Source organism: Heterodontus francisci, chromosome 31 (assembly GCF_036365525.1).
Source record: "Heterodontus francisci isolate sHetFra1 chromosome 31, sHetFra1.hap1, whole genome shotgun sequence".
Taxonomy (NCBI): Eukaryota; Metazoa; Chordata; class Chondrichthyes; order Heterodontiformes; family Heterodontidae; genus Heterodontus; species Heterodontus francisci.
This window is the reverse complement of record NC_090401.1, coordinates 41,537,517-41,551,486: the sequence shown is the minus strand read 5'-3', so window position 1 is coordinate 41,551,486 and position 13,970 is coordinate 41,537,517. Positions and strand designations below refer to the sequence as shown.

The following is a 13,970-nucleotide window of genomic DNA, read 5'->3' as shown; positions in this document are numbered from 1 at the left end:
CCATTCAGGCTGTTGACACATCCTTTGATGGTGTCTCTCATCTGCCATCAATTAGATTATAGTGTCCATCAATTAAACTCCATCTTCTGACTCCATAGTGGACCACCCCATGTGCAAGGCTATCCATTGTCCTGGCTTGTAGTTCAACGATCATCGAATACCCTAAGAACTGACCCCTGTTTAAACAATGGAAGACAACTGTTATTTTTCAAGAAAACAATAGTTTAGACAAAACAGCAGCTGTGCATGGCCTACCCTGACCAGCATGAAAACAAAAGGAAAATGATCTTGGGAAAAACAAGTTCACAGTTAATAATATTCGTACAGATTGCCATTGATTACATAATTGATTAATTACTTGACTTAATCAGAGCACAATCACACTTAGATTTAAATCAAAGTCTACAAAGTAACCTTTAAAAATTCACTACCGGTTTAATACAGGTTTAAAAAAAAAAATCAAGTGTAAAGCAAAAGCAAGGCAGAAGTGAAATGCAAAAACATACAAAAAGTAGTGGCTGCAGGCCTCAGGCCTACATGGTGGCCACTACTGGGACTGCCCCTGGAAGAGAGGATGCAGTGGGAGCAGGCTACTCTCCTAACCAGGTAAGTGAGTTCAGGGGCACCAGAGCCTGTCAGGCAGGCCCCGGCGAGTGAGCGAGGGATTTGATATGGACAATGGGAGGGGGATTGCCACCAGGGCGGTGGTGGGAAGAGGCTCTTAATTGGCCACTTAAGTGGCTCAATTGACCTCCACCTTCCCCGCTGCTGATAAAATGGCATGGCGGCAGGAGGACATCAGGCATCCACTCCCCCCACTCCCCCCCTCCTAGCCTGTCCCCAGAGGGCTGGTAAAATCCAGTCCATTGTGTGGAACATCAAGCGCAGTGAATCTGTAACAGGCAAGATGTGATCCCCTTACATTGAAAATTTGATTTACAGTGCTATCTGAAGGTGTTGGTTTGCTTTGGCATTTGACAGAAATGTTTAAACCGTTTGGAACTCCGGTGTGGTGATCTGACACTCTGGATATTTAGTTGTTACAAAGTACAAAAGTTTTCAATGAGTGACTGCTGCCCTTAAGATATTTTAGTGAGTTTTGCAATGGGGGCAAGATTCACAAGAAAGTTTCGAATGAAATGTGTGCCCTGTGTAATGAATTCAATATATAATAGATTCAATATGTTGCTGATCTTAGTTTTAAATCTTACTTAGTAGCACTAGCGGATTGGCACTGAGTGTAGTAATTAATAATCAATAAAGTATTAAAATAGTATCTCTGCCCTGTCCAGTGTGATTGGTAATTCAAATGGCAATGATTCCAACCTTGACCTAACTAATGTTTGGGTTTTAATCCTTATCGGTCTCAGCATTCACCGTGACTGAGTGGGATGGAGGTATCCCATGATCAGTGTACAGATGCAGGAAATTGGAGTGAACTGCCAGAGGTGTCCCTAAGACAGGTGTTCCGATGGCTTGGAGACCAAGACCGAGTCCGAGCAGCTCTGGTGTGTAAATGCTGGAACCATGTGATGCATTCGCCAGCTCTCTGGAGATCCAGAACATTCACCTTCTGTGGGAGACCATCTAAATACCGCCGGGCTGAGTATGAATCTGCCATCTGGTATGCCAAGAAGTTTGGCAGATATCTGGTAAACTGCGAGATTAAATTCATGAATCCGTATAATTCCCTTCTGACGAGGAGATTCCAAATAACAATGAGGAGCTTCCTAGCTCGCTTAGGGAATGAAAACAACAGATTAAAATCTTTCACCATCCAACATCTGGAGTTGGACCGCCTCGTGTGGAGCTCATCCGTTCGGAATGCCTTCCTGAAGGTATAGTCATACAAGAAAAAAAGCTTTTTTATATTTTTTTAATTTTACATTTTTCAATTTTGTTTATAACTTTCCCCTAAGGGAACCCAATTGCACACAGCCTTTATAAGACTGAAGATGCTGAGTGATTGAATGAATCAAAATCTCCCCCGTACCGTCTCCTTGCCCCGCGAGAGGGAATAAGTGGGTAAGTGAGTTGCAGTTTCCATCACTAGTCCCTTTCTGCTGGGCTTCAGGGATGGTGGAATCCTTCAAGTAATCTTTATGTGAGAGATCGCCAAAGTTAGCGCAATTGTGATTGGCAGACTGACCTGTCAAGGGTTCTGAGATTCAAACACTTGAACACAGGGGCTTCATGTTCATTTAGTAATCTAGTACACTGCAGTACTCTATCCCGTCCAAATATCATATATCTCTGACTTTTTTAATAGCTTTTTTTACAAGTAACGTATGGACTGGTTCTTGCAGTCAGCAGAGAAGCAATATGTTTTTTACTGACCTTGAGGAAAGCTATCCACAAAGGTCTAGTGATCTCTGGCGGTTTTCCCCATTCCTGACATCAGTTTGAATCTGACGCCAAGTCAAGGGGATCTCCAGGTGCAGCAGCAGTGATGCCAGCAAGCAGCCAATCACATTGAAGTATTCTCACAGGCAGCAAGCCAGGAAATTAGAAGCACTGAATCCCTTCACTTTTAATTTAAATATTTCATATAGCGAAATAAATGGTTATGATTTGATTAAGATAGTAACTAAAATATCATAAGCAAATGTTAAAAAGACTTATTGTGTTAAAAGTATGTAGAACTTTTGTATCATAATGGAGAAATTTGATATTCCACAAATATAAAATTAGCTTTTCAGGGCCAGTGAGGGTGTTGAACAGTAATTATGAAACTAGTAAGCTCTTAAAAACCCAGTTACACCTCATTCAACAAGGTGTAAACTTTTCAAGGGCTTTTACAGTGAGACTAAGAGTGTAAAAGTGGAAGTTGTCATCAGTTCAGTGATTTCTAATTGATTGCAGTCTGGGGTCTTCAAAACGCACTTTATGGAGAAGTGTAGAATCACTGACAGCAACTTCGGGATTTCCACATATAATTGCACGTGCGTGGACTCCCGAAGTTGCTGTCAGTTTCGGTGGTGTGATGACGGCAAATGCTGACAGCTTCACCGTCATTACCACTGCAAGATATGGGCCTATGTTTCCAGATAATCTGTGAATTAGTAACAGGTGTGAGTAAAATTTTGCACCGCTAAGCACTACCAATAATGTTAAGTCAAAGCTGACATATTTGCCCATACTCCAACAAAGCTACAGATAGGTATGTTGACAGAAACTATCTACAAAGTCTCATTTAATATGAAACATGTGGTCAGCTCCCACATCTGCACTAAGGATACTCAGGCCTACCTGTCCCACACCTCTCTCAACTCCTCTACTGCCCCTGACCTGCCAGACTGCTTGTCCGACATCCAGTTTTGGATTAGCTGCAATTTCCTCCAACTAACCACTGGGAAAACCATAGCCGTAGCTTTTGGCTATATTTGTCCCCCTGCTCAACCACTGTTTTGGACTGCACCAGACATTTGCAGCCTTGGTGTTTTATTTGGCTTCATGTTGAACTTCTGGCCCATATCCTATGTGTCACAGGAATTGTCTGCATTCACTTCCATGGTACCGCCTGCCTCTGTCCCTACCTTTGCCAGTCGACCCACTCCTATCCTCACGTTTGCTGTTGTTGGCTTTGGACTTGGCGGTTGCAGTTCTCTCCAAGACCCTCATCCAGTGCTCTGTTACCTATATCTTCCACACTATGTCCCATTTGCCCATTGCCCCTCCTTTGCTGTCCTGCATTGGCTCTTGGTACCCCATAAATTTAAAATTCTCATCCTCATGTTTTGGAACCCTTCATGGTCTCACCCTTCCCTGTCTCTTTGCCCTCCTCTGGCCCTACAGTTCCTTCCAAACCTTCTGTTTCTCTGACTCTGGCCTCTTGTGCATTTTGTTCCTCTCCCATTTGCCCCGCCATTGGTGGTCGTGCCATCGGTCACCCAGACCCCACACTATAGACTTTCCTCACTGGTTCCTCTGCCCTTCTACCAGTCTCTCCTTCTTTGAGATTGTTCTTAAAACCCAGCTCTGACCAAGATAGTGGTCAGCCCTCCTAATAGTGCTTTCTTTGGCTCAGCATCCATTTTATTGATAATAATTCTGTGAAATATCTTAAGTTTTTTTCACATTAAAAGCACTGTACAAATGCAAGTAGAAGTAGTTGCTAAAGCGATTACTTGTACTAGTAAAGTTACAGTAATCCAGCTGAGGTTGATGTGGCTGCCTATGGTGCCCTGTATTGCTCACTAGTCTGACTGCCATAACGTTCTCAACATTTTCCAGTTGTCTTCATTGTTTGAAGTAAAAATTGCCTTTGCCAAACTTGGCAGAAGACAATAAAGGAATTAAACAAATCAGGCATGGCACCACAAAAATTACTTTATCAAATGTCTAATGCAACTGATATTATTTTGTTAATATTATTACCTACTGATTTTTTTTAGATGAAACTATTTGACTAAAATATTTGCAGTGCGTTCTTAGGAACAGCACCAGTATTCTCTAGATAAGCTGACTACGCTGCTCCTTAATTTCTCCCTAACACCTGCAGTGTAACACAGTACCCAGTTGCATTTTTACAGTAGCAAAGACCTCATTAATATGAGTCCAGTAGAGAAAAACGCTACATGTGTGTAAGAAGTTCAAATGAGAATAAAACCTTTATAAGCACTCAAGAAAATGCTGTTTGTCAAACCAACTCCTTTCCCAGGCCACAGATAATATAATGGCCCAGATGAGATGTATCCCAGGCTGTTATGTGAGGCAAGGGGGGTGATAGCAGGGGCTCTAACACAAATTTTCAGATCCACTCTGGCCATGGGAGAGGTGCCAGAGGATTGGAGGACAGCAAATGTGGTACCATTATTCAAGAAGGGTAGCAGGGATAGACAAGGTATTTACAGGCCGGTGAGTCTAACATCAGTGGTTGGGAAACTATTGGAAAAAGTTCTGAGGGACAGTATTAATCTCCACTTGGAGAGGCAGGGAATAATCAGGGATAGTCAGCATGGCTTTGTCAGGGGGAGATCATGTCTAACTAACTTGATTGAATTTTCCTAGGAGGTGACTAGATGTGTAGATGAGGGTAAAGTAGTTGATGTAGTCTACATGGACTTCAGTAAGGCTTTTGATAAGGTCCTGCATGGGAGATTGGTTAAGAAGGTAAGAGCCCATGCGATCCAGGGCAATTTGGCAAATTGGATCCAAAAAAAAGCTTAGTGGCAGGAAACAGAGGGTGATGGTCGAGGGGTGTTTCTGCGAGTGGAAGCCTGTGACCAGTGGTGTACCACAGGGATCGGTGCTGGGACCCTTGCTGTTTGTAGTGTACATTCATGATTTAGACGTGAATATAGAAGGTATGATCAGTAAGTTCGCAGATGACATGAAAATTGGTGGTGTCGTAAATAGTGAGGAGGAAAGCCTTAGATTACAGGATGATATAGATGGGCTGGTAAGATGGGCGGAACTGTGGCAAATGGAATTTACTCCTGAGAAGTGTGAGGTGATGCATTTTGGGAGGACTAACAAGGCAAGGGAATATACAATGGATGGTAGGACCCTAGGAAGTACAGAAGGCCAGAGGGACCTTGGTGTACTTGTCCATAGATCACTGAAGGCAGCAGCACAGGTAGATAAGGTGGTTAGGAAGGCATTGGGGATACATGCCTTTATTAGCTGAGGCATAGAATATAAGAGCAGGGAGGTTATGATGGACACTGAAAAGACCAGGGTTGTTTTCCTGAGAACAGAGAAGGATGAGGAGGGACTTGATTGAGGTATACAAAATTATGAGGGGCATTGATAGGTTAGATAGGAAGAGACTTTTTCCCTTAGTGGAGGGGTCAATAATCAGGGGGCATAGATTTAAGGTAATGAGGCAGGAGGTTTAGAAGGGATTTGAGGAAAAGTTTTTTCACCCAGAGGGTGGTTGGAATCTGGAATGCACTGCCTGAAGGGGTGGTAGAGGCAGGAACCCTCACAACGTTTAAGAAGTATTTAGATGAGCACTTGAAACGCCATAGCATACAAGGCTACGGGCCAAGTGCTGGAAAATGGGACTAGAATAGTTAGGTGCTTGATGGCCGGCACAGACACGATGGGTTGAAGGGCATGTTTCTGTGCTGTATAACTCTATGACTCTGTCACAGTTATTTAATCTCCTGAAATTCTCCATGATCCTCAAAGCTAATCAAGTAAAACTCAATATGTATCGATTTCCATATCTCCACTATTCACCCTTTTCAGTAGAATACAGCTTGAGTCCACTAGGAAATAATTATAAGATAACAATTTTCGATGTTAGCTATTTGAGAAAGAAACTAATATTAACAGCAGATATTAACATCACAGCACCATGGAATTTCATTTCCCCTGGTAGCAGACTGGTTAACATTATATAAATGTAATATAAATTTCCATTGAGTGCTATTTAAACATAGTTGATAGCCCATTTAATGTAGCTGGATTATCAACTGTGCCAAAATGATAAACCAAAAAAAAACCTTAAATGCATAATTTATTCTACTGGGGGAGCTGGACTGTAATCTATAGGAATACAGAATATCTCACAACGGATGACCATAATTAACTCCTTGCAGCTATTGTGATTGTTTACGTGACTTATGGGATATTTTTAACATTGCAAACAAAGTAACACTATTCCACACCAGAAATAATATGATAAAAATGTAACATTTGTAATGCTGATATTACTCAACACTTTAACTTTCTATGAGGAGTAATAACCAGAAAAAAACTTGAATCACATGCTGAATCTGGAAATTTGCGAAGCTCTACTGGTGTATGATTTACAATTTATGTCTATTTGAAAGATCTGTTCACTGTGATATAGATATAAGGGAATTTGAACAAAATCGGATGCTTTCTTTTTCCTTTTGTTAAAGAGCCTGAACTTTTTCCTCCGCCGTGAGTGCAGACACCTTCAGTCATTCAATCTGAGAGGAGCACGGCTAGGCATGGAACAGGGCTTTTCCATCTTAAACTCGCTGATCCACCAGAGGAACAGGAGCTCCATCTCTGAGCTCAACATTGAAGATTTCTTCAGCCACCACCTAGCCATTTATGCCAACCCCACCTTCCCTAAGATTATCCGCAGCTTCTGCAATCTTACCGTCATGTCAATCAATTATAATTGCATCTCTGATGACCTCCTGGACACGCTCTGTGAAAGCTGTTACCAGACCCTTAGGACCTTGAACATTAAATGCCATATCCACGACCCTCACAACCAGGTTGTATGGGGGCTGTCCTGGTCCAAGCTAGCTAAACGCGCTACCAATCTGAAGGTCAATTTTTATTTTGAACTTGTGATGAAGAACGATCGACTGACTCGGATTTTGGTGCCAGAGATCCCAGTGAGGAGCCTAAATTTTAGGAGCTGTTACTTTAGTGACCCAGATTGGACAATGAAACCCACCTTGAGTGATCTAATTCCACACTACAAGAATACACTACAGGTAAGAGATGGCTGACAGATACCTTTAAGAATAGGTCAGTGCAATCTCAATACTATAAGAACAAACTACTCAGGTCAGAAACTCTCACAGACACCTACAAGGGCTGGTTGATTCCATACACATAACACCAAAGACACACAGTAACATTTTGGTGAGCCATAGGTTTAGAAAGAGTCTGGAATTACCTGCCTGAGGGCCACAATTGCCTGAAGACAACTCTGTGGCAAAAGGGTTATTGAATAATACACAATGCAACACTTTGTGGACTGAGTTGGTTAGACCAATATATCACCGAGCCAATGCAGACCAGATTCAAGCAAGAGGCTTTTTCCCAGAGTGGGGGTTTCAATTACTAGAGGACATGAGTTCAAAGTGAAAGGGGAAAAGTTTAGGGGGGATATGCGTGGAAAGTTCTTTACGCAGAGGGTGGTGGGCACCTGGAACGCATTGCCAGCGGAGGTGGTAGATGCGGGCACGATGGAGTCTTTTAAGATGTATCTAGACAGATACATGAATGGGCAGGAAGAAAAGAGATACAGAACCTTAGAAAATAGGCGACATGTTTAGAGAGAGGATCTGGATCGGCGCAGGCTTGGAGGGCCGAAGGGCCTGTTCCTGTGCTGTAATTATCTTTGTTCTTTGTTCTTTGTTCTTTGAACTTGTTGGCCATGCCCCTAAACCAGTGAGGGAAAAATAAGCCAGGATCCCTGCAGTAGATTACAATGTAGTGACCCCTCTTGGAAAGTGGCCTTTTCCGGATATTGCATGATGACTGAAACATGCTCAGCTGCGATGCCCTCCATGGTCAAATTGCTAACTGACACTTCCTTTATAACTCAGACCTGAAGAATGGCTACTTAATAAGACACAGAGGGTGCCAGCAAAGAGTCAATCCCTTCACAAGAGATGAGAAAAATTGGCAAAAAAAAAATGCAAAGTTCATTCTATTGATGAGAATCTATTTTTAGGAGCAGTTCATCACATTTTCTAATATTCAAGTCTTATGTTAAACAAAAACATAATTCAAAAGGGAAAAAGTGTAATAAAGTGTATTAAACGTTATATATTATCAAACCCTCTTCAAATGTTTGGAGTGTCGGAAGCCCTAGTTTCAGCACAGGCTGGCCTATTTGTGCAATTCTCATGACAGAGAAGAGTTAGGCCAGTGTTGAATCCACTCAAAAAGGTTACAGAAGAGAGATGCTCCTGTTAGGAATTGAATGGAGTGCCAGCCAAGGCCTAACCTGTAATATTTAAATAGCACTATAGCAACAATCTTTATCATATCCTTTGACTTCTTGAAGTTTGCCCCCTACAACCTCATTTAAATGAACATTGAGGACTAGAATCATCTTTACTGATACAGCTGCTATGGGAATCAACTGAAAGTGTACAGTTTTGCCCTGTGCTGGTTTTCCTGGCTCACTGATGGTTGTTCAAAAGGAGTTGCTGTTATTATCCCAATATACAAATATCATTCATATTAAAGTGCATAAATTGCAATATTCTAACTGGGAAATGAATGGCCCCTGTCACCCTGTATTGAGCAGATGGAGAGGCAAAAAGAAAAACTGTAAATGCTGGAAATCTGAAGTTTAAAAAAAATGATGGCTGTCTATGGAGGCTGACAAATATCTGACAGATAAGATTAATGTTTCAAGTGTACCATTATATGTGAACTCATTTGCTGACAATTATTACTTATTTTTCTGGTCTTGTGTATCAATAGAACAAACATTAATTCTTCTAAACATATATTAACTATATTTATATCTATGTCTATATATTGCACCGTCCTCATTTTGAGATGAATTTTGTTGCCAGAAACTGACGTTGGAATTTAATAATAGTCATGAACGGATTGATGATGAGTTACTGCAACTGGTCTTAACATGTGAACGGTTGCACTACATGAAGATCTGGGCTTTCCTCAGCATTAAGTTTATTGAGACAATGCTGCAATATCGTCAGGAGGGAAAATCCAACTTCCGGACCCTTAAGGTAGAAGCAATTATTTTTATTAACAGGATTTCTGAGTCACTTAAGCATGACTAAAGGAGATAATGCCTTACTGCTCAGGTTAGTAACTGCTAGCTAACCAGGTCCTCAAGGGTCTAGCAATATTTCTTCATCTGGTAGAGGTTGCTGAGCCCACTAACTGCTGGGGCTTTGTCCCACAACATTCTTATAAAGCTGTTGCTATGATTGGCTTTTATTGCTATGGATCTCCGCCTCTTCTACTGTTAGACCTTTTTTCCCTGTTAATTATTTCCCACATTCCATTATTTTGCTTTTTCTACCTCCTTTTTATTTTGAATACATCAGGTGAGGAAGGGTTGCAAAACTCCCCTTTTGTCCTTCCCCTTTGTTTGACCAGGACGGGGTTTATTCCTTTTTAAACAGTGGCTGTGCTTACCACTTCAGTGAGTGTTTACTTTTTACCTTTGTTGTAATCATAAAAGAACCAGTTGGACAGGTTTTCTCGAGTTTAAACAAGAAAGAGGTGAGCTTATTGTACTTAAAAATCTAAATCCAATCTAGATAAAATAATAAATTATGCTACACTTTCACTCACACATACATGAGAATCACATACGCACAAATAGAGTGATGATGAATAGATTTGGGTTGGATTGGAGTCTAGAACAAATAAAAATAATATACGGTCTGTGGTGTCTACTAAGTCAGTTGTCTTCTGGCTGAGGTTGTGATTCTGAAGTGTGATGGAAACCACACCTGCCAAAATGAGACATATCAATTTTGTAATATGGAACATTATTATTTGAATGTTTACAGGACATTGAAATAGTTTGTTTAAAAAGACCACAGAACAGTAGCTGAAAACATGGCTGCACATTTGTATTCTAAAGGACAGTTGCATGGAGAGACAATGGGAGCACTCCCTGATCCAATTAGCCAGTTGGGTTTTGTCAATAGTGATGATCAAGAGACATTGAGGGTCATTGTGTGTGTAAGAGCCAGCATTCCCCCCCGCATCCCCACCTCACACCCCCGCCACTGAGAGTGTCTGGTAGGCTGTGAGCAATCCACAAACTTTGCAGGTGAGGCTGTCTCAAGAAAAAAGCTAGTCACATGACTAACCTGCTGGCCAACCTGCAGTTAATTGAATTATGCTCACAGAATAGTTTTTGGAAGAGACTGCAATTGAACTTCAAGAACAGAGCACTCCCTCTCTGTCTCGCTGACGCAAAGTTCCAGGATCTCACGGAAATAACTTAAGTCTCAAGACAGAAGACTCCTGCAGCCTTCTGGTACCTAAACAAGTTTTAACGTGTACACTGGGCCCCAACGTGAACTGCAAGACTCAACTTCAATCAAAGACTTTACATCCAACCCAGAACCAGTAACTCAATTGCATCTATTACTTAAAACCTTTCCCCTTAATTCTTTCTCTTCCTCTGTCTCTATTTGTGTGCGTGTTTATTGCTTATGCATGCTAGCGTGGTTGCGTCGTGTATTCTTAGTAGTTTTAACTGAGTTAGAGTTTTAAGGTTAATAAACTTAGACCTTTCTTGTTTAAATCTGAGAAAACCTGTCTGATTGATTTCTTTGCAATTACAATTAAAGAGCAGTGAGTAAGGACTCACTGAGGGGAAGCTAAAAACATGGTGTTTTAAAAATTAAAACCTGTTAGGCCAAACCAGGAAAAGGCTGAAAGGGGAGCCCTAAACCTCTGCCTCACCTGGCCATAACAGAAGTCTCTAGCTGGTAGCAGTATTTTGCAGCTGGCCCACCTGGTTCAGGTTCTTCTCGGAGGCAGTGATGTGGGTGGCTTTCTTCCCTGGGGTTCTTTGTCTTGGATCTCTTCCAACCAGCAGGCAAGTTTCTAATGCCTCCAAGGTTTCCTGGAGAGAGAGCAAGGGACGGAGAGAGAGAGAGGCATCCCTTTATATTCTGCACACAAAGTGTTCAGCAGCTGAACCCTTTGTACCAAAAGATTGCCAGTTTTTTTCACAGATAGGGAGGCAGTCACATGATGATCCAGTGTCCTGATTTGTAATTTAATTAGATTCAAAGTCTAGGAATTCTCAATCTCTCTCTGATCTCATTGTTTCATGATGGCTTTGAAGGTTTTGCCGTTAGGAGTGAAGCTGTTTGCTGATTCCAAATTCATGAGGCATTGTTCTAGTGGTGGTTCACTCAGACATTCGTCTCTCCTTTGAAGTGTAAGGTATTTCAATGCAAATTGTGATGACCATCTTGGCTGCCTGCTTTTTTTAAGTTAACTAGGATCCCAGCTTTCCTTTTTATAAGTTTAATGTAGGTTTTTAACCAATAACCAATAATTAAAAATCCTCATTTGGCGTAGCCTGTTTTCGTGACACTAGTATAAGGAACCATATCAATTAACTTCTTTAATGTTGATTTATATGCTGCCGGGAATGTGGGAAAATCTTTTGTGGATAAACAATGTAAAATTCTATTGTTAAATTGATAGCCTGGAGTTGCACTAGACTATTTTTGTAAGCATGGTGGATAAAGTTCAGCGTTTTATTATGCAATGTAAAGAGGGCAGAACCATGGCATACCCTAATCCTGTATTATTATCCTCTCCATTACTAAAGCTTTAATTACTTTGTGTAGTGGATGTTGTGATGTTACATTGGCTCCTTTAACCTTTTATACCTATCCACTCCCAGGTTGTCATGTGCTGTAGCTTGGAAGCTGGAAATCACTTTATAAATCCTTAGGTGTCAACCCCTGCTCCCTAGTGGTTGAGTGGGAAAGACACTGCCCATACAGAACAGGAAACTCCCCAGATTTAATCCCTTGTCTGTGCTCTTAGCTAGTCTCAATCAGCGTTCATGGGATGTGGGTGCCGCTGACAAGGGACACTTTTATTACCCATTCCTAATTACCCTGGAGAAGGTGGTGTGAGCCGCCTTCTTGAACCGCTGCAGTCCATGTGGTGTAGGTACACCCATGGTGCTGTTAGGGAGGGAGTTGCAGGAATTTGATGCAGCGACAGTGAGGAAATGGTGATTTAGTTCCAAGTCAGGATGATGAGTGATTTGAAGGGGAAATTGCAGTTGCTGGTGTTCCCATGCATCTGCTGCCCTTGTTCTTCTAAGTGGTAAATGTTGCGGATTTGGAAGATGCTGTCGAAGGAGCCTTGGTGAGTTGCTGCACTGCATCTTGTAGGTGGTACACACTGCTGTTACTGGGTGCCAGCAGTGGAGGGAGCAAATGTTTAATATTCAGCTATGATACCCTCTATGATGGAGTATATTGTCAACACTCATAGCCTAACCTACACATGAAAATGCCAGTTCACATGCACAACGTGCCACAGCTAAGTTGGCATGCATGGAACTGTAGCCCAAAATGAAACAGCGGAAAGAAGGGAGAAATTAAAAAGGGAAGAGCAAAGGAAGTGTGCCCATACACTTGTAAAGGATCATTTGGATGACCAGTCATTTTTTTCAGAACTATATCAAGTTTGATTAAATGAATCTGCCCATAGAAGACACAAATGCTTTCCATAAAAATAGACTGCCACATGTAAATTTTCATGTGATAAACTCACTTACCTTAAGTTGGTTAACCATGATAGTGTAATTTTACATTCCAATAAGATATGTAATGACTCAGGAATCAACAAAATAAACTTGTCTTGGCTGGATTTAGGATTACAGGACATGATTAGAGTAATAAAATATTTGAGATTGTTGATCTGATGGAGACATTGTTTGATCTACAGGTGAGAATTTACATGCACAAGTATGAAACAAACGAAGAAGATAAGCTGCTGCGTAACTTGTACATGAAGTACAGGGATCTAATTGACACAGAACTCAATTATTTTGTAATTACTTATCCCTTGATGTAAAGGACAGCTCTACTGAATGGACAACCCAACTATGATACATTTAAGCAGTTAGACAATCAATAAATGTATTCATCTGCCAGTCAAATAAAACCTTCGGAAACTAAGATATTATCAGAGGTACCCAATGTGTAGGAATAACTGGGAATTATTTTATACCATTTCTAATATAAAACATTTGAATAGCACAGTCTATTCCAGTTCTTATCATTGACAATGGGAAGCTGGTTGGAATGCAAGACACAAAACGCTATAGCATTGAATCCACTGACTGTGGTATTTCATTGGGGTTAGTAATTTGTGTTTGAGCTAGTACTGAAATATAGTATGAGGTCTGTGTGATTCTGCAATTGTATAGAACAAGTTGGAGATCTCACTTTTGTAGAACTTCATTTCCTTTTCAACAGAAGGGAAATCCCAGTACATGAAATACAAGTATTTATTATGCATTATCAGACCTGCGTGTTTTAATTAACCAGTAGGTGCCAAGGCATTCTTAATGTGTCAGGGTTATCAGGTAATGAATATTTAAACTGATTTTTATCCAAGACTCTCTGCTGTACAGAGCTGCTGATACTTATTAGAAAAGTTGTAAGCAAGTGACAATTAGTGAAAAGAGCAGGTATTGATGCATGATAAAAGCAAACATTGGTAAAAGAAGTTTGGCTGATCAGAACAATACTTTAATGCCTAAA

The 13,970-nt window shown here is 41.0% G+C and overlaps 1 protein-coding gene across 1 annotated transcript; it reads left to right on the top strand.

Moving 5' to 3' along the window:
- Window positions 1-1,376: 1,376 nt before the first annotated feature.
- On the top strand, window positions 1,377-13,278 carry LOC137346979 (F-box only protein 39-like). Its single transcript, XM_068010953.1, has 4 exons — window positions 1,377-1,838; window positions 6,855-7,427; window positions 9,252-9,428; window positions 13,150-13,278. Exons 1-4 carry the CDS (start codon window positions 1,392-1,394, stop codon window positions 13,276-13,278), a joined length of 1,326 nt encoding a protein of 441 aa, XP_067867054.1. The 5' UTR covers window positions 1,377-1,391.
- The last annotated feature ends 692 nt before the right edge of the window (window positions 13,279-13,970 follow it).